The 20,511-nt window shown below is 35.8% G+C and overlaps 2 protein-coding genes across 2 annotated transcripts; one reads left to right on the plus strand and one right to left on the minus strand.

Moving 5' to 3' along the window:
* Positions 1-1,264: 1,264 nt before the first annotated feature.
* LOC117574952 (intraflagellar transport protein 56) lies at positions 1,265-4,368 on the minus strand. The gene is made up of 5 exons (XM_034259009.2): positions 4,224-4,368; positions 3,997-4,146; positions 3,029-3,928; positions 1,689-2,149; positions 1,265-1,630 (listed from the first exon to the last, which is right to left on the minus strand). Exons 1-5 carry the CDS (start codon positions 4,224-4,226, stop codon positions 1,432-1,434), a joined length of 1,713 nt encoding a protein of 570 aa, XP_034114900.2. The 5' UTR covers positions 4,227-4,368; the 3' UTR covers positions 1,265-1,431.
* Positions 4,369-16,036: 11,668 nt separating this feature from the next.
* LOC117576204 (uncharacterized) lies at positions 16,037-17,688 on the plus strand. The gene is made up of 2 exons (XM_034260797.2): positions 16,037-16,249; positions 16,308-17,688. The coding sequence occupies exons 1-2, from the start codon at positions 16,172-16,174 to the stop codon at positions 17,121-17,123; spliced, it is 894 nt and encodes a 297-aa protein (XP_034116688.1). The 5' UTR covers positions 16,037-16,171; the 3' UTR covers positions 17,124-17,688.
* Positions 17,689-20,511: the final 2,823 nt, after the last annotated feature.

Below are 20,511 nucleotides of genomic sequence, written 5' to 3' on the forward strand. Positions count from 1 at the left end.
AGCAAAAGTGTTGCCAAAAACGATGGCCAAGAAGAGGAAGCGGCTGTAAGCAAGCACAAAGTAATGCGAGTACTGGCTATTTCCGGTTTATCTCTCTTTTGTAGCAAAGCCAATTAGACAAAATGGCTGCGACACATTTCCGCTGGTTGGACCCAACTAAGTCTCTCTCTGACTGAGCCTCATGCGTTGCCTACAAGTGGGTCCTTGGATGCCTTTTGGATGCGGGGCATCACAACAACGCTGCAAAGGTTGTCGAGTAAAAGACAATTGAGCAGATGCTCATTTTGTGGGACGAATTTAAATAGATGCGAATATTTAAATGGGGAGATGAAAAGATAATATTTCGCTTTATCAATATTTGAAATATTTTTAAAAATTGTTAAAGATAGAATGTTATATGGGAATAATAAGAAATAAAATTGAGTAAAGCGTTAGATAGATAGTTTACTAAACACTTAGGAAGTTATCTAGAGTAATTGATACATTTAAAGTCATTTAAGTTAAGGTGTATTATAGTTTGTTTTAATAAGTCTTTTTTCAACAAAAAATCAATCATATGTTCCTATCATAGTTTTTCGTCTGTAGTTTTATTTATACACGTTTACTCACAAATATAATATGAAAAGTTAACCATTCTTGTACAATATAAAGTAGACAAAATTATAAACTTTATTTACATTGACAAAGTTATAGTTCTTTTCGTGTTATGGATTTAATTTACATACTATTTTTGAATTTTTGAATGTTGTTATATTTTTTATTTACTTTATTTTATTTTACTTAAATTTAAAATTTAATTGTATTTATTCTTGTATTATCTCAATTTTTATTATTTTTTAAATTCGATATTCAATTGTTCCAAGCTCAAGGAATCGAAATTCATATTAAATAAAATACCATATTGCTACCGAGGGTATTCAAAAGTCTGTGTCGCGTTTTTGATTGTTGGACATTTGAGCATTGTCCTTGTTGTTATTACCGACACACTTTCGCATTTGCTAATCGCATTAATTATGCGACGCTTTCAGTTGCTGCTGGGCCTTGGTTGTGCTGCAGGCAAATGGCCAACAAATTGAACAAAGGCAAACTGCAGGCAAAGATAAGGACAGCTAAACACAGAGCGAAAAGAGAGACAGAGAGAGCGGAAAATGGAGAGCAACATTTTAGCAAGCATAATTGCCTCACTGGGGAATTAAATTGAACGCAGCAGCAAAATTAACACAAGATGGCATTTTATTTCATTAATTATCAATTAGTTTTTGAAAATTATTATGCCAGCTTTATTAGTAAGTGCCATCGACTCGGACGAAGTTTTGACAAATTCCCATTGAATTAATTAGTCGAAAATGTCGATTTGTTATTGCCCGCAAGATAAATAAGTACTGCTTGAATTTATTTAGATTAATTATAGTATAGACACTTCGTGTGCTTCTACTTGAAACTGCTTATGTGCTTTCTAACGGTCTTAATCATCGACTCTGCCTGTGAATTCGACGATTCACGCAATAGTCCAATGACCTCGGAGATGCCACCTCCAGGACGTCCTCGATGCGCCTTCGTAGCCAAGGCAAACAGGACTCCGGCACAGGCGCCACGTTTGCCTTCCCAATTCTCGGGACTGGGATCAAGTCTGTTGGGTAAAAATGCCGTGAGTTTCGCAACGATGTTTGCAAATGAATTCTACTCACTTCTCGAGCATATCGAATGCCTTTGCTGCCACCCAGAATTCCTCACATCTGTAGCATTCGTTCGCAATCAGCTGGAGCAGCAGAAAAGCCTCTGCATTCGTGTCCCTGGTGATGAACACGTTCCAGGCCAACTCCGGATGCGCGCAATGAATGTGACACTTGGCCAGTATCATGCAGTAAGTGTGCTGATTCTTAATGTCCATATCGCTAATCTGCATCAGCAGCTCTTCGGCCTCCTTGTAATAGCCTGTGGCGCATTTGGCCTGGGCGAAGTTGTAGTTGAAGACATCGTCGTTGACGAAATAGCTGCGTATGGAATTCATATAGACGAGCACCTCCTCGAACTGTTCGTAGAGAAAGAAGGCGGAGGCCATGCTCTGACGTCCTGGGATCGTGTCGCATTCGGTGGCTGAGCTGCCAACCAAATGCAGATTTTGTTGAGCTGTCTTGATGTGTTCTTTCTGCAAGTGATGAAGAAGAGTTAGGTCTGTATATTATATATACATATTAAACAGGCTAAAGAAGGCATTTTCCGTCCCGTAAAGTATAAATATTCTTGTTTGAAAGCCGAGACGATATAACTAAGTTTCTCTGTTTATCTGTCTGAACACCTATTTCTCTGAGACTCTAAGAGATATGCTGAGCTACAATATCTTTTGACAATCTTGTTTAAGATTTTCATACAACATCCGACTACGATAAAAGCTTGAGTCATACAAAAGCAATTACAGTCTTCAGATTCGAGAAAATTACTTTACGATAAGATAAAATAAAATTTATATTTGAAGAAAATCGGATATAAATGGCTTTACTTGTCAGTTAGGTACATTTTGTACTATATGGTATATTTCGAATGTGGTAGTATTTATATATACTAAATATAGCTTTTGGTATATTTTGAATGTAGTAGTATATCGATATACTAAATAAAGTTCTTAATATATTTTAGCATTTGTTGTTATATTAATTTCGTATACTGACGAAACACGGATCTATATTGGTTTGATTGCCAATCTGGTATATTTTGTAGTATATGGTATATTTTGAACGTAGTAGTATTTTAAAATACCAAAACAAGCTTTTGGTATATTTTGAATGTTGTAAAATAGCGATATACGAAAAAGTTTTTAGTATATTTTGGTATTTTTTGTTATATTCATTTCGTATACTGACGTAAAACGGATCTAAATAGCTTTGCTTGTCAATCAGGTATATTTTCTATTATACGGTATATTTTGAATGTGGTGGTATTTAAAAATACCAAACCAAAATATACGAAATATATTTTTTAGTATATTTTAGTTTAGTTAGTTTATATACATAGATATTGTTTCGCTTACCGATCCAAGTTGTTGTCCCAGCGCTGCATGCACCACACCCTTGAGTATGTACTCGTGTGGCGATGTGGGTTGCAGTTCCTTCATCAGGGCGTGCGCCTCTTGAATGTCGCCCTGCTTCAGATGGTAAATGGCCAGATTTAGACGCGCCTCGGGCACAATATTGAGCAGGCCAGGCAGCACACGCAGCGCTCCCTCGCCATTGCGAAACACAACCAGATTGTGTCGTATTAGATCCGCACCAAAAGTATCGTTGTCGGATATGTTCTTAATCTCCTGCTCAGCGACGCGTCCGCTAAAGAGCCGAAAGCGATTACAGGCCTTCAGATTGATGGCAATGGTGCTGTCGCCATGCTGACTCAAATACACCTCGAGCACCTCCTGTGACATGTCGTAGTAGTCGAGTTTGTAGAAGCACAACGCCAGATACACATTGATGGCCATGAAGTCCTTGTTGTCGACCAGCACACGCTTATACACATCGATGGCCTCCTGGTAGTGGGCACGCATATAATGCATTGAGGCCAAACTCAACTGCTGCTCCACGCTGGGCGCACTGAGCAGCTCCTCCAGCAGTTGGGCCCATTGTTGATCGTCGCCCAGCTTGTGGGCGAGATGAAAGAGCAGACGTTGCTTCAGCGGCGTGTTCGGTGTGCTCTCGATGAGCTGTTTGGCCTCCTCGTACAAGCCCAAGTAGAACATGCAGACGGCGACGTTGAGCTGCAGATGCGACTCCACATGTGGCTCTTGATGCTGTTTGATGTCCTGGTATTGGGTGAGTGCCTGTTGATAGTCTCCCAAATGGAAATTGCAATAGGCAATCCATTGATCGATTTGTCGTTGCTGCTGTTCATTGTCCTGCTTCTTGCCCTCCTCCTCGTCCTCGGGCTCATCGTGTGCATACTAGTTTGGGGCAGAGAGTGGGAGGATTAATTTATGCAAATGCTGCAAGAATTTGTGTGTGTGCTTGCCTCGAGAAATGCCCGAGCTCCAGTGTAGTCCCGTTTGATGATGAAATCCTCGAGAGTTGCGGGCGCCGCTGGCTTGCGCTGCTGTTGCATGCTACCACCGCTGGCCACATGCCGCGAGCTGGCCGAATCCGTCTTGCCACGTGAAAGTATCTAGAATGCGAAGCATGTAGCCCAAGCTTAAGCACAACTATCCGAAGTATCTCAAGTATCTGCGCTGCAATTCTTACCATTTTCCTTTCGCTTTTTGCGTTTGTAAACTTTGTTTTCTTTCGCCTTTTGCCGTTTTGCTTTTTTCTTCGTTTTGCGTTGTGTTGTGTTGTGCCTTCTCCAGGCGCTTGGTTACCGTTACGATTACGGTTATGGTTGCTTGGCAACTAACATAGCGTCGATAAAGCAGTTCCCATGGCTGACTGCACCCCAGAGCCAAACCAACTGTTGATCCTTCATGTGAAACACCCCATGCAAAAGTTACATTCAACTTCTGCTTCTGCTTCTCTTCTCTAGTTTTTGTTATTTTTTCCATCTTGTATTCTACATATTTCTGCTGATGCGTCAAATGCGTTATGTGCATACCCTGTAAACGTATAAAACACTTCACTATTACATTTAGTTTGTAACACAATAGAAAAGTAGGCATATTAGAAACGGGTACGATAATGTTATGTGACAAGTCTAACATAACTTATAACTTATGTGCAATGAGAATCGTTTTTAGTTTTTAATATTACCCAAATTTCATACATTATTATACTTAACAGATTCATCAAATGTTATTTTTAAAACTATTATTAGTAATACATTTTATTCAACTTGTAAGAAAAAAATGAAGCGCAACAACGAAATAAGCAATATTTATAGATAACATTAACTGTACATAACATGCTTATGTTAGTAAAATAAATGTTAAATTTATTACAGAATAAACAGCTAACATTTGATTAACATAGAATCCTTTAATAATATTATTATTATTATATTAAATATATATTCATTTGATTATTATTTATGTTATTTTAACTTTAGTTTTAAAAAAATATATAAATACAATCAAATAATATTGAGGGTACAAAATGAGTGCTACTAAAGTAAATGGATTTCTTACGTTTTCACATTCCATTATGAGATTTTACTTGGATTCCACTTAAGGTGACATCAGCCACCTAAAGTGCAGGCGGTGGAATGCATTGTTGACACACTTGCCTTATTTATAAGGCGTAGCACAAAACTCATAAATATGCAGTCGGGCTACAAGAAAAATGCGTGCATCACTCGACACAATGCCTTCCCCCCCTTCCTTCCCAGACTTTCTCTTACTATTTTATTTTCTGAGCTATCCAACTAAGCTTTTGCAAAGCTGTTACAATTTTCATACACACAATAATTCTCTTTTTCTTGCATTTTTTTGCTGTGTTTTATCCTGCTGACATCGCAGTGTGCTTAATGCGATTCGCATACATTTGTTGATAGACACGTTTGTGAGCTCTGATCACTTTCAGCTTGCAAAACAGGTGTAAAATCGAATAACAATGTGAGTGTTCGTAGTACCTTGAAATACTTGTTTATGCGGTGTTAAGAGATGCTTGAAAACTAGAAAACAAAAATTATTTTACGCACTGCTGGTTTAAAATTCTTAGTTAAACTTAGCTTTATTATTTAAAGAACTGGATATAAGAAATATCAAATTGTGTAAGATTCAATAAAAATTATTTTTCGTCAAAAATCAAATTTATTTTACTTATTTGTAAATATTAAAATCTTAAAAATTAAAATCTTAAATTATATATTTTTATCATAAGAACTACCTTCGAATAACTCATAAAGTAAATTATTTTAGAAAATAGTATTAAAATATTAATTACCTATTTTCAAAATTTAAAATTTGTTCGAAAATCAATTTCTGGAATTAGGAATATGAAATTTAATATTTAATAATATAATAATAACATTCTTATTTAAAGAATATATTTAAAGAATTATTTTTAATGTATAAAAGTATCGAACAATGCATAATTATTTGTACGATTAAAACATTTAGTAAGTCCATAAATTAATAAAATTGGGAAGGAATTAATTAAATTGTTTCACAACTCTTGGCGCTAAAAAGATATTTAGAAATGTTAATTCATTAAGGGTACAATAATTTTAAATTATTTTCAAAGTATTAAAATGATTGCAAGTTTATAAATTCCATCAATAAATTACTTTAAACAGCATAATGATATAAAATCGTTATCTAACACTAATTTATTCTCATTAAGCAAAAAGCATTTTAAGGTAAAACTTTCGAAAACCGCAAAGATATAAAAAACAAGAACGGCATCCAGTGAAGTGAATATAAAAGTCTAGATAAAAATAAAAAAAAAAACAATCTGTTTGCTGCCTACAAGAAAAGGTCGTGATACAACAACAACAGCAACAAGAAGAAGAATAAGAATCATATTGGATATAATACAAAATGCGGGTATTGTGGAAACAAATTTATTTTCAAGTGCTGTGCAACGGTAACGAGTACTTGAATCATTTTAGTTGTCTGTCTTACTGTCGAGGAGTGTATCTCACTCTCTCACTCTCTTACCCTCTCTCTCTCTCTCTTAAGATGGTGTGTGTGTGTTGTTGTTGTGTATTCAGGGCGCGCCTTTGTTTATGCTACACTTTATTGCGCTTTTGCAATTTCGCGTTTCCGTTTCCTGTCAAATCAGCCATAAAAAGCAAGTCGGGCCCGTGACACCGCGCGCCTATTACATTTCGCAGTCGAATAAACAATGCCAACATCATTTGCACCTCCTTCATTATGGTGCTCGTTATTTGTCAAACAAATAAACAGCAAGCAAGCAAAGCGAGCAAGCCCGAAAGGGGGGTTGCTGCTTCGCAGGGGGCAGGCGGTGGCACGTGCTGTGATGCTGCGCTCTTTGGAGGCGTGACAGCCGAATGCTACGTGCAATTGTCTCGACTCGGCTATGATTTTCTATCATTATCATTGCGCTCGTGTTTACATTTTTTTCTCTGCTGTTTTTTTTAGAGCTGCTTCCATATACAGATTCTCCGATGCCGAAGCGAAGGCAAAGGCCAAAGGGAAAAGCATAAGACGAAGGTGAAGAAGCTGGCGAAACTGAACTGAAGAGGAGACAAGAGCAGAGCAAGTTCTATAGTAGGACTTCAAGCAGGCACCAAGTGACAATTTATTGTCATCTCTTCTTTGCTTTCGTTTCAATTCACGCTTGTTTTGCTGTTTAGTTACTTCCCTCCTCTGGGCATAATAATTTTGCCATGGATTGTGCGTCAATCTATAAACTAATTTTTCATAGATTTGAGAGTTGTGAATTTTTTATTAATAATAATAAAATAATAATATTTACATATGTGTATTAAATTTACTGTAAGATATTTTTTACGTTCTTCGATTGAAATATGTTATATGTAAGTTAGGTTGGAATTTTTAACTCTTATTATTACTATAACCAGATATAGAAAGATTCTTTAACTTTTTTCATAGTAAAGATGAGAGATTGTATTGAATAGTGAAGAATAGTTATTTTAATTCTTATGTTTGTTTAATTATTATGTTTATGTTTATTATTATTATGTTTATGTTTATATTTATTTAAAATTAAAAATTTTAGAAGTATTACTTATAAATTTTTATAATTTTGAAATTACTGTAAGAGAATTGTTTACTTTCTTCGGTATAAATATATAAACTGAATTGAAACTCTGAATTTTATTTAAGCTACAATAATGAACAAATTGTTATTTATCTTTTTGCATAGTAAAAGAGTAATTTTATTAATTTGGGAAGAATACAAGTTGGATTTTTCTTATTTTGGTGTTGGAAATATTCGCTTTCAGATATTTTAAATAAAAATAATATTGATTAAATTATTGTTAGAGTATTCTATAAACGACAATGCTTGCCTTTGTTTTGTGTACTGTTGTTTCTATATTTGAGTATTTGCATTGCCTCATTCTGTTTTCATCTGGCACTTGGGCCAACTTGTTTTGCTTCGCTTTAGTTCTTACATTTTGTTGCCATTTCTTTGAATTTTTGCTTTGCCGGCTTACTTTTTCTTTTTTTTTTTTTTGAGTAGAAAAAATCACATGAAAATTGCGAACTTGCGAAATGAAGTGCAAAATTCAAACGGAAATTGAAATGGCAATGACAGAGTTGAATTCCCTTCTTCATCCACTTCTGACGCTCACTTTGTATTTGGCCTTAACTTAGTGCCTTTCCTGCCTGCCTTCAGTTTAGCTCAGTTCAGTTCAACTTGGCCATCTTGTGCACATGTTCTGCTTAACCCACTTGCCCTGCACTTTCATACTATCATACTATCGTTTCTTTTCTTATTTTTTAGTTGCCTTTTCTTCTCGTATCACTCCCCAAATAAAGTTGAAGAAAATGGCGATTTTCTCAAGCGAAAACTAAACACTTGAAATGCGAAAATAAATAAGAATGGACATCTTGGCGATTTATTGTACATGACGATGTCGATGATGATGATGATGATGTTGCTGTTGTTGCATTGTAGGCACTGTACGACGTTAAGCTCGAATGTTGCATGCCACTGAAGCATGCATAATAACTGGACAGTGAAGGAAATAAAATGTATATCAAAATACTGCAAAACTTGCTGAAACTATCGGGTTAAACGAACTTAATATTTTTGTGCACATATAAAAGAAACAAAAATAAACCCAAAACAAATATTTGCTTATGTTTCCACTGAATAAGCTTGATTTAAAAGACTTTCCAAAAGATGTGAGTAAGACTTCAATTTTTCAAACTAACAACGATTTAACCGATAAGATTGTTAATGGTCTTCAAATAGTTTTGTATATCAAGTACTTTAAAGATATAGGATAGCATTGGATTTAATGTGCTTTCAAAGCTCAATAGTTTGCAATAGCTTGAACATGATTTATCATATGAAAAACTCACTTTAGTTTTAATATAATTTAAAGCACTTATATTAGTTTTGTGCCCTTCTTCTTTTTCAGATCTTCATCTCATGTATTTGCTCACAAATCTTATAAGTTTCAGAAGCTTTAGCGCGCTTAAATAAGCAAAAAGTTTCCTAACAAAATCTATATCTATCTATAGATCCAATGAGTTTTTATAATGTATTATTATGAGTTATAAAAATACAGAATAACATGGATTTTACTGTCATTATAAAGCTCAATAGTTTTAAAAAACTAACTTAAGTTTAAAAAAAACTTAAAACTCATGAATTAGACATCTTTTTGTCATGTGTTATTAAAGAAGAAGAATAACATAAGCTTAAATGTGCTTTCAAAGCTCTGACGCTTTGACGCTTTAGCGTGCTTTAAAAAAAGGAATCTAAGTTGAGTCATAAACTCTTTTAAACCAGCTGAAATTAAGGGTTATAAAGATACAGAATAACATAAGCTTTAATATGCTTTAAAAGCTCAAACGCTCGTTAACATGCTTTAATTAAATAAGTGTTCTACAATAATGTATTATTAAGGAATATAAAGATAAAAACCAACATGAGCTTAAATGTGATTTTAAAGCTGGTGAATCATTAGAAGCTTTAACGTGTTTAAATGAAAAGTGTTATTTAATAAATTCGAATCTCAGTTAAGTTTTAAACGCATTTAAACCACCTACCTGGAAAAAACACTGTTCAGCACTTTCACTACGAGTGGAGCCGCAACAGCTTTTGGGCCAAAAGGGAGCTAATGGAATGGGGCAGCAAAAAGGGGTTGAGAGCCTGAGGTCAGTAAATTTGAGCCTGTTGTTTGCAATTAGACGCAAATAAACTAAATTGTTGCGCGGTGCGTTCGCGTTGGTCTAATGCGAGCCATTTTCAAAATTGTGTAACAAACGAGCACACACTCACACAACTACATGCAAGCGCACACACACACTCGGTAAAACACTCACACGCTGACGCTGTGTAGATTTTGGGCAATTGCATTTATTGGGAAAATGTTTTTGGCAAATGTGTGAAATATTTCGAATGGTTTTCGCAGCGAGCCCTCTAATTTGTGTATTTTGTACGATTTGCCGTATTTGCATATTTTAATTAAAACACAAATTTAGCATTTTAAGCCCAGGCTCAAAATCAGAATCAGAATCGGAATCAAAAGCAAAATCCAAAATTGCTAAACAAAATCAAGCACAAAATCTTTAAAATATTCAATTGCAGGAGTTTGTGTATTGTTGAGATTTACGCAGCATTTAGTTGATGATTTATAGATTAATAAATATTATTAAATTGTATTGTAATTGCTTTGTTTTTTTTTTATTGCAAATTGAATTGTAGGCATCTTATATAAGAAAATTCCATCATATTTGACTTGCTGCTTAAGCTGAGTTTCGATGGTAACCTTTGCCACATGCTTGCGGACCTTTGGTTATTTTAATAAATATTTTAACAGACACGCAACACACACGCCTCGGAGAAGTAGACAGACATAGTTTACTATCTACTAAATATTTAAACGGAGCATCAAGATCGTAAAAGCAAAATGTATGCAAAGTGCATGTCGAGCAGCAATCGAGGCGAGCTGTAAAAAAACCGAGACGAGAACCCGAGCTGGAGAATTAAAATAAATAAAAGTAGACATCCAGCAAAAGGCGGAAACCAAGAAAATGTAACAGTGACAAGGGTATTCATTCAGGAGATACCCTGTAAATAAAAGCTAAAAATATAATTTTATCATTCAATTATAGATTGAATTAAAAAACTATTTGTAAAAGATATTTGTTTCTAATTTAAATATTCGCTGGCTCGTTATGTCCTCTCTATAGCTTGCTGATTACAGGGTATGTTCAGAAGGTTGGCAAAAAAAAAGAAATGTAGCAATATTGAATAAAGTTAGTACCTGTCGAGCTGTTGTGTTCCATCGTATGCTTACTGCATGCATCGCACATTTCTCTACATAGTCTATCCTCGTAGTTGAAGATACTTTTACTACGGGTATTTTGCCAGGCCCGACGGTGCAAAGCAGTCAACGGTATTCACACCCAAAGCACCCATAGAATCATGCATGAAATAGTAACCAACTACACAGTGTTTGTATTTGTGTGCGATGGATGTATGTTTTTGTGTGTGTATGAGTGTGATTTCTAATATAAACGCAAATATGCAAACATTTTGCTGCGAACATTTCGCCACGTCTTTTTCTGGCTTCTGGCTGTAAAGTAAAAAATCTATTGAAATACGTATGTACATATGTGTGTTACAACTGAATAGTCGGAGTTGAATGCAACAATGTACTTTATACTGGATTGAAATCATGTGAGGACTGAGGAGTGAAGTCTGCTCGACAATGAATCACTCGTTACGTAATAAAGAAAAGTTAATATTTAAATTGTTTTTATAATTATTTAACAATAATTTATTATTAATTATTTAAAGAATAATGGTAAATAAACTTCTAAATTTCTGAGATTTTTTCCGTCGAAAGATTTTATGTTTTTTCTGTGTATATTCAAAATGTTTCTGTCAAATTTATACTATAATAGCTGAATGATATATGTACATATCTTAGTAATCTGAATATCCCAGATTTCCTACATGTTTATAGTTTGATCTTAAGGCAACAAAGAAAGTTGTGAAATAGAAATAATAACAGCATATTGAAATGAATGCGATAAATTACTCCTTGGTTGCAATAATTAGTTAAGCTAATTGGAATTATTATTTACATTATTTTAATTAATATTTGTAAATTATTTAATATTAATTTTCTTTTTTATTAGTGGCATTTTTGGCGAATTAAGTTTTTAAATTGAATTTGTTTAACAATTGTAATTTGTGCGTTCTATTAATAATATGATTGAATTATGATTAATTTATTCTGTGTTGAAATAACAACATCCCTTGGCTAATGTTTATTGGATAATATTATTGGGATGGTGCAAAGAAGTATACAGGTACACATAGGGATGGTGGGTATTATAACTTTGTGCCAAGGAAAGCCAAGAAGGAGGAGAAGAAGGAGGAATCCGAGTCTGAGGATGACGATATGGGTTTCGCTCTCTTCGAATAAGCTTCCTGCACACACAAAAACAACAACAGAGCGTATACTTAAATATTCCCAAATAAAGTCATTGATATACTTTATGCTGTAAATTTGCAGAATATTACCGCACTGTTTTGCTCTTATTTAAAAGGTATATCGAAGTCGAGCAAACTCTACTGTAACTTTCTTACTTGCTTTTGTTTATCTGTGTACAACAACATTCTACTCGACTCATCTGTGCTATAATATCCGAATAATAAACTGATCGAATTTTTCCAATTTGTTAATATACAATATTTAATTTTCTGATGCGTGACAATTAAACTTCGCATTTTATTAATAATATGTTAATATTTTGAGATAATAATGTAGAGCAAACAAAATTTAGAAAAAAATCTAAATTTGTCATTTCAAACAATATCTTTCAAACTAAAACTCAAACTGAAATTTATCTTTTTTGAAGTGTACTCGAATATCAGCGGCTAAATCAAAAAAGGCCCGCAAGAATGTTTGATGTTGAAATTGAATAATTCGTATATTTCCGATAATAGTCATCAACACCTGTAAAGCAAAAGGAAGGCGGTAAAATGCACAGCACTCAGCACAATTTATACTCTTGGAATCGCACTCGCATTCCATGAATCGCTGATCGGGGGAGTCTTAAACAAAGCACGCATCGAATCCAAATGCTTTTGCTGCCAAATATTGTGCAATCTCATACACTCATTCGCACAAACACGCACACACATGCACTCATTGGGTATGCGCTGTGCCACTCAAAATTGCTTAATTTCATGCACATCCCCCCTTTCACACTCCCCTTTTGCCACTGAGTTGGCGTAGCCTGCAGGCGAAAACAAATAAAAGCAAAATGCGCCAAAGCCGCAATGTGTGTGTGTGTGTGTGTGAGAGTGTTGATGCTGGTGTGTTGGTATATGTGTCTTGCGCTATGCTATGCCACGCCCACACAATCAAGCGCCCATTTATGCACTAATTAAAATTTTATCGTTAAATCTTGTTTGCATGCATCGCAACAAGCGGCATGTTGAACCCACCGACAACGACGACGACGACAACGACAGAGCTTGAGAGGCACCGAGCAGCCGATAGTCATGGAGTACACTATCTCCCCTGCCATTCCCCCTTCTCCTGCCAAACTCCTCTTCTAGCCATTCCCATCGGCATTCCTCCGTTTTATGCTGCCGCTCTCCCGCTGCTGCTGCTCAAATGTTGTATGCAACGCGCACATTTTTCGACTCGAAAATGTTTGGCAACAGTTATTTGCACTTCCTGCGCTTGCCACGCCCATTGCCTCCACACACACATACACACAACACATACACACATTTTCACAGACGAACGCACCATACATTTGGCTAGCATTTTCATTGCGTTTAACGCTTGGCACCAGCCATTTTCATATTTTATTTGCCTTTCGCCCCAGTCAAATACAAACACAATTCGCACGATAAGTGCCATGGCATATCTTTCAAGTGCCCAGAGAGAGAGGGAGAGTGAGAGCAGAGGGGGTCGATTGCTGGTGCTGCTCAGTTAATGCTTACAGCGTGTTATTACAGTTGACCCAAGTGGCATGGAAGAGTTACAATGCGTTTAAATATGAATTACATTTGACGCAAATGTGGTGAAATCGAAATCACGGCGAGCAGTTTGTCACTTTTATCAGCAGTAGCAGCTTAGCAAATTACATTTACACTTCAAAATTCAATTTACTAACAACACAAACGTGTATAAACTATATAGTATAGCTAAATGGTGGAAAACTAACTGACCGAAACGAACTAAGTCAAACTTTTCGCGCCGTCAACTTTTTTAATTTAATATCAAATACATTGCGTATACGTAATTTTTGCGGTTTCACTGCGACAGACTCTCCTCATGCGTGTGTGTGTGTGTGTGTGTGTGCGTAAGGCTGTGTCAGTGTATGTGTGTGGTCGAAAAATTTAATTAAAATGTTGCCAGAGTGAAATTTCAAATTCTAATTTCAAATTGCATGCAAAATGAATAATTGAATGCAATAGTTGCAAACAGTTTGACTGCTCTTTTAGTTCATTTTTGTCAATGTCTGTTATCAAATTGAAATGTTTCAGGACACGAGCTGACAATTTTGGCTAACTGTTTGAAATAGTACTCACAACATACTGACATGAATTTCGATTCAACCAGATAATTCCCTTTCACATCCAATTTAAGTTTAAATGTTAAGAGTTTTCAGTGCCTTAACATCAAGGTGAAAAATACATTTGATAGGTATTTTTGTCGCTACAATCAAATTAGTTGATTTATAATTTTAAATGGCTTTTTTGCATTGCGAAAAACAAAACGACCGCAAACGGTTACCGAAATGATTGTGATTTCAAACAGGTAACAATAATTTATTTATATTAATTTGTATACGTTTTGTGGCCGCAATTTCAACGGAATTTCATTCTTATTTTTAATGTGTGGTCGCAAATGTGGCACAGCGCCAGATGATGCCACATGCCACATGCCTGCCTGCCTGCCCGAGGTCATCAAGTCTAGCCGCTTTATGGGCTTAAGAGCTAAGCAGGGCCACACCCACTTTAGACACTTTACGCCCACCTCCACCACTACCAGCACCTTGGAAACTCGCTCCACCGGGGGCGCCCTAAAAAACTTATTTATTACCTTTGTTTAGACTTTATATAACACTCCAGTTGATGGCACTTGAGCAAATGGCATTAGCATTGTCTTGTCTCCTTCTTGCCAGGATGCTTATTTTTCTTGTCGTTGCTTTGTTGTTGCTGCTGCTGCTTTTGCTGCTCCCTTGTAAGCCTGAGACTCATTCTTATCAGAACACAGCCGGGAGAGACGAAATGTTTTCCTTGCCTTTTCACAAGGCGAGCGGCCGCTGCGCTTGATTTGTGTGCTTTGTGTCCTGCTTCCTAGATCCTCGGCTCTTGTGTCTTGTTTATGCGCCTCTGAGTACACAGTGGAAATTACATATCTGTCTCATGTAGTTGCTTGTTTTCTTATTGTCTATGAAAACAACATTGTGGCCCAACTTTGTCCCCAAAAACCAACGGCATATATCTTTAATCTATTGCAAGCGAGAGTCCATAATGTGTCTTAAGACGATATGGCGAATAATAATAAAGTTGTGCGGTGTTTTGTTGTATTAATATGTGAATTTGCTGATGATTAGCTCTTGAAAGGCGACATTTGTACAAACAATTTTGGATCCTTTCGTGGAAGAAAATCAAAAACTGCTATTCCAAAGTGCAGCCAAAACGTGGTGCACTTATATAAAAATATCAAAATAACAGAAAAACTGAACAAATTTAATGGGGTTTGCTTGTTTCCTGTTTCTATGTTCCGTTTTACAAAAATAATGTACCAGGGGTCAACTAACAAAAAGTAATATGCAAAAAAATCCGTTAGTTTTTCTTCTGTCGCACTGCTATTTCAAAGTTCACAGCTGCATATATTTATGCATTTTGATAGCAGTTGAAAATCCGTGATAATAACAACACAAATAATTAATATTGTTAAAGCAAAGATAACCCTTTAAAATACCGGTATTAAAAACGGGCTGTCTACAAAAATAATGTCTACTCTATTATTCAGAATTTAAAATTAAAATATTTTTTTGCTGAAATATATATAAGTCATCGATTTTTAGTTTAAAGGAACATTTTAATACTAAAGGATTTAAAATTTAAGGCAAGAAATGTTCAAGACTCAAATCTAATTTCAAGTTCTTTATGTCAAGATTTGTATTCTAGTTTAAAGAACGTACTTTATTCTCTTTGCAATAAAAAATTCTTGATAAATTATATTACCATTAAAACCTTGTTTCTAGAATTTTTATGGATTGAATTATTGTTTTGGGCATTTTTTTTATTAGAAGAGTTCTGAGACAATTCTTTCTAGGTATAGCAATTAGTTGAAAAATAATTCTTGATAAACTTTAAGAAAAAAGAGATCGAGTAGTGTATTGAGTTCATGTCCTAAAATTAAAATTGTTTATATTAGTATTTAATCATAAAAATGTATACATATTTTACATTTATTAGTGTCATCTAGTAAGCTTTTGTTTTATTTATTTATTTATAGCTGAATGTAGTTTTATAAACTTGGTATATATGCAGTTAGTTCTTGTCTAAATTGTTCATTTGCAAATCGTTTAATTCATATTCATATTAGAATGTGTCAAATACCTGACAACTTTTTAACGGCCGATCTTGTGCGTCATCCGCGATGCAATAAACCAAAATTTGATCTGGTAAGCATGTGATTAATACAATATAAATAATACAGTTAAGAGCAACATTTTTGCTTAGAGCACAGTTCATACAGTGAGCAAGATATGGACGCATTCACGCTTCATGTTCATCTTTGAGCGCGGCGATCTCAATCTGGCTGCACACTATTTGGCAGAGCGAATGCACGAACCCTTTCAGCCGTTTCCCTTTGCCAGTGTGGCCGTGCATAATTCGGTAAAGGATGATTTCATTGAGCGTCTGCGAAGTCGCTTTCATCAGGTGAAACCGCATGTGGCGCTGCATCCAAATTTCGAGCGCAGCCTCAACGAACTAAAGCTGGGCGGAGTGAAATATGTGGTTGCCGACGAGGAGAATGCTCCGCCATTCGCCAGTCCCATACTCGTGACGGACAATGTGACGCATTTGTTCTTCAGCAGCAGTCCCTCGGGTGTGGTCACACTGAAGGGTTTCAATACGATTAGAGAGGCTCAGGGCATATTTGGCGCCGAGACGCCGCCTTTTAGTGCCGTGCACATCTTTGATGAGAGCATCACGAGTGTCTATGCTTTGGCCGCAATCGTCAATTGTGTGCAGTTCTATGTGAATTGTTTTGATGTTTGTACGATGCCCATTTTACCATACTATGGCATGCGGCAGAGTCGAGCTCTGCTCCATGATGGCTATCACATGGAGACTTTGGAAATTGGCGGTGTATGGAAGATCATTACGTTCCCCTATACAACAACTCTGGTGCGTCAATGTGATTGTGTAAAGGGTGAATGTACTTGTTCATCTAAGGATAAATCTTGCGACGTCAGTTTAAAGAAGCAGACGCAGATTCTCAATATTCTTCAAATAGACGAGGACGAAGAGTCGCAAGAAAAATTAAACTAGCGTTAAGCGAAAAATATGTTACACAAACTTCAACTTCCTGACTGACTGCAATGTCTGGCCTCAGCTGGTGCTACTATCAAAGAACTACTAAGAAATTTCCTACTTCCAGTTGCCATTTCGACTGCCTGGCACATGTGGCCCATAATTTTCGCGGTAGTTGCGTTTGAATTGCATCTACAGTAGAAACTAGAAGCCATTTGAAATTGATTTTTTAAGATTAGTTGGAATTAGTTTGGATTAATTATTCGCCGTGAGATTCATTAAAATGAATTGATTAAATAGAAAGTAATCTGTAAAATAATAATTAACAATTCAAAATTATAATGTTTAGTATGAACTAAAATAGTGTGACCAAAGTTGCTCTAGCTACATATAAACAGTGACAATATCGTTCCTTTAAGCTGCTTTATAGATACATATAAGAAAAGATATCGGTAATCGATGTCGACAATTTCGACTTGTAATGCAGCAGATGAAAGTCGTTGTCGAATAGTAACATGAGTATTGTTATATTTGTATATTATTGTATATTATTTTATAATATTATGGAATTTAAATTTAAGATGCAATTATAATAAAAAATAAATACAAACTTCTTTGGGAGATTTCAAAAAATTTGAAATTTCTGCATTTATGTAGATATATTATATTACATATTACTAAAAAAAAACTAAACAAATTGTTAGTATTTGTTTTAAATTTTATATTGTTTATTGTTTATTTTTTCTTTTTATTTTTTTTTTCATTCTGGTTTGTTTTTATTTCGTTTTTAAAGACCATTATATTTAAATTTTTGTTATCACTTTAAGAAGTTTTTTTATTTACTTTTTGTTTTTTATTCTTTTGTTCTGGTTTGTTATTCTTTTGTTATTAGTTATTTTAGACCCTTATATTGAATCCGCATATCTTTTCCATTTTTATTGCTTATTTTTTATTCAAGTGAATTACATTTTCATTCGCAATTAATATCATAGATTCTAATGCTCGCTTCTTGGTTAGCGAGTTGTTACTGTACTTGGCCTTAGCCACAATAATTTGTCTGCATTTATCAGCCCGTGTCTGGCGCTTCCGCTTTGACAGTCTCGACTGTCAGTCGACTAAGACTACGACGGGTAGTGCGAGTACACGAACTTATGTCGCAGACTGTTGGTTTTTAATAAAACTTTGCACAGCTTCCACGCGAAGTAATCGTAGAAGGGACTGATTCGCAACAGGAATTGAGCTGCTTTTGCCGAGGCCAACTATTAAACTGGCAGCCAGCCATTAGTTGCGGCTGCTGCTGTTGCTGATGCTGTTGATGCTGCGGCAGCAAGTTGTCGCCAGGCATCGACAGCAATAACAAGTACACGACCAAGAGCAACAGCGACAGTTGAGTTTTTGGGCTTTTATGTGCCAACTTGTTAATGAGTTTGCTTGGCGTCGAACCTGGTGGAAGCTCCTTGGCAAGCCATAACCAATTCGTAACTGCTCTTCATGCTCTGTCATTGAAGGCCTAATGTTGTTGCTGCAATGCCTGACAGCTGACACTCAGACTGTCTGTTGGATAACTAACTGACTGCTTATTCACATTTGTCAGTGCTGTCTGCAATTTGTGATTGCTGTTTGACAGATTTTGACTGCATTCAGTAGACAGTCTTCCAAAAAGGGCAAAGCATACTCAAATGTTTAAAATAGAACGTATATTAAATTATGAACTTAAGCTTGCTGATGAAAATCTTTTATGTTGTTGTGTTTGTGAATATCATGGAATTATGGCGAAAGCATTTTTGAAAACATCTGATATTAAATATTTGATGTCTGTGTGTTGCGTGGAAAAAAAGCTTAGTGGAGATGTTTATTTGTTTGCCTGGTCGTCTGGCATTTGTCATAAATTGTTATTTATGTCTGGTTTTGGCATTGGCATTGGCATTGCCCATATTGCCACGCCCTCTATTTTTGCCCATTGGCCTGCGGCTGTCATTCTATTAAGCTGCCAAACTTGAAATTTTCGACAGTGTCGCGGTTCAGTCGATGCCGCAGATTTTCCTCTTGTTTCGTTTTGTTTGCTTTTTTTCTGTTCCTGTTCACAGATGCTTTTCAAATGTGACGTCACTTGTCAGCAGAGTCTGGTCGAAGCTGGCAGCAGGCAGCAGGCCTGGAGCAGCATTTATGTCTGCCAGTTTGCCAGCTGCCAGTTGCCAGTTGTGGGCCAAAGGGAAGAAGGCACAACATCAACCGCAACGGACACTTGTCAGCTGCCGACGCTGTTGTTGCAAGCACTTGATGTATGTGGTGTCCATTACTGTTCTAGTTGTACTTCTTGTTGTTGCTGCTGAAATGCGGCATTAGTTGCTGAGCGTAAACGTAATAGAGTCTAGGTTCAGCTTAATATGAATAATCTACTCGACTCGCACATCGCCTTTGGCCATTCATAAAACACTTTATCGATGTTGCTGCAAGTTTTAAACTTTGCTTTTGGGTTTTAGTAAAAGTTGAAAACGCGTGTTAGCTGGTTTTAGTTAGAAATGAAGTGAAATAGCTTTAAGTAAGTTATTAATGACATTTAACTTAAATAAATATAAATTAAAATGAGTATAACGTAGGCTGGTTAATATAATCTCTAGCAAATGAGACTGACGACGTCTATAATGAGTTTTCAAAATTGAAAATTGAGTATGCACAGTAAAACAATAAATATAAATGTTTAAATTCGAGAAAAACAATGCGAATCATCATGTAATTTATTATTCAATTGTTTATAGTGAATAAATAATTATAACTTTGTGCATACAGGAAGTATATGTAACAGACATGCCCCAAAAAGTATATATATTTTTGATCCGCGTTAACAGCCGAAACGATATAGCCATGTCTGTTCGTCTGTCTGTCCGTCTGTCCATATGAATCACTGGATCTCAGAGACTGCATTTGTTCTTTTTGCCATGCCTATTTCCGATTTCGCAAGTCGACAAAAATCAAGCGTACTTCTGAAGCTAAGGCCGACAATCTGGTTTATTTTGTACTCGATGGTATATTTAGATTGTAGGTCTACATCAATCTAGCCTTCGGTATATTTTTGTGGAATATGAGTATGTATTGAAAATGGACAGCGGGTATCTCGCAGTCGAGTAAACTTGACTCTAGCTTTCTTACATGTTTATTTTATTTCTTTTTATACCTGCTACCCATAGGGTAGAAGGGTATTATAACTTTGTGCCGGCGGGAAATGTATGTAACAGGTAGAAGGAGGCATCTCCGACCCTATAAAGTATATATATTCTTGATCAGCGTCAACAGCCGAGACGATATAGCCATGTCCGTCTGTGTGTCTGTGTGTCTGTCCGTCCGTCCGTATGAACACCTAGATCTCAGAGACTTTAAGAGATAGAGCTATAATTTTTTCGACAGC

Source organism: Drosophila albomicans, chromosome 2R, assembly GCF_009650485.2.
Source record: "Drosophila albomicans strain 15112-1751.03 chromosome 2R, ASM965048v2, whole genome shotgun sequence".
NCBI classification, from domain to species: domain Eukaryota; kingdom Metazoa; phylum Arthropoda; class Insecta; order Diptera; family Drosophilidae; genus Drosophila; species Drosophila albomicans.

Bases quoted from the DNA above. Each gene is read 5' to 3' on its own strand.
- LOC117576204 (XM_034260797.2), top strand. From the start codon at position 16,172: ATGTGTCAAATACCTGACAACTTTTTAACGGCCGATCTTGTGCGTCAT. The intron at 16,250-16,307 runs GTAAGCATGTGA...ATTTTTGCTTAG, and splicing joins ATAAACCAAAATTTGATCTG to AGCACAGTTCATACAGTGAG.
- LOC117574952 (XM_034259009.2), bottom strand. The intron at 3,929-3,996 runs GCAAGCACACAC...GCCCCAAACTAG, and splicing joins GAGCTCGGGCATTTCTCGAG to TATGCACACGATGAGCCCGA. The intron at 1,631-1,688 runs GTGAGTAGAATT...TTTACCCAACAG, and splicing joins GCATTCGATATGCTCGAGAA to ACTTGATCCCAGTCCCGAGA.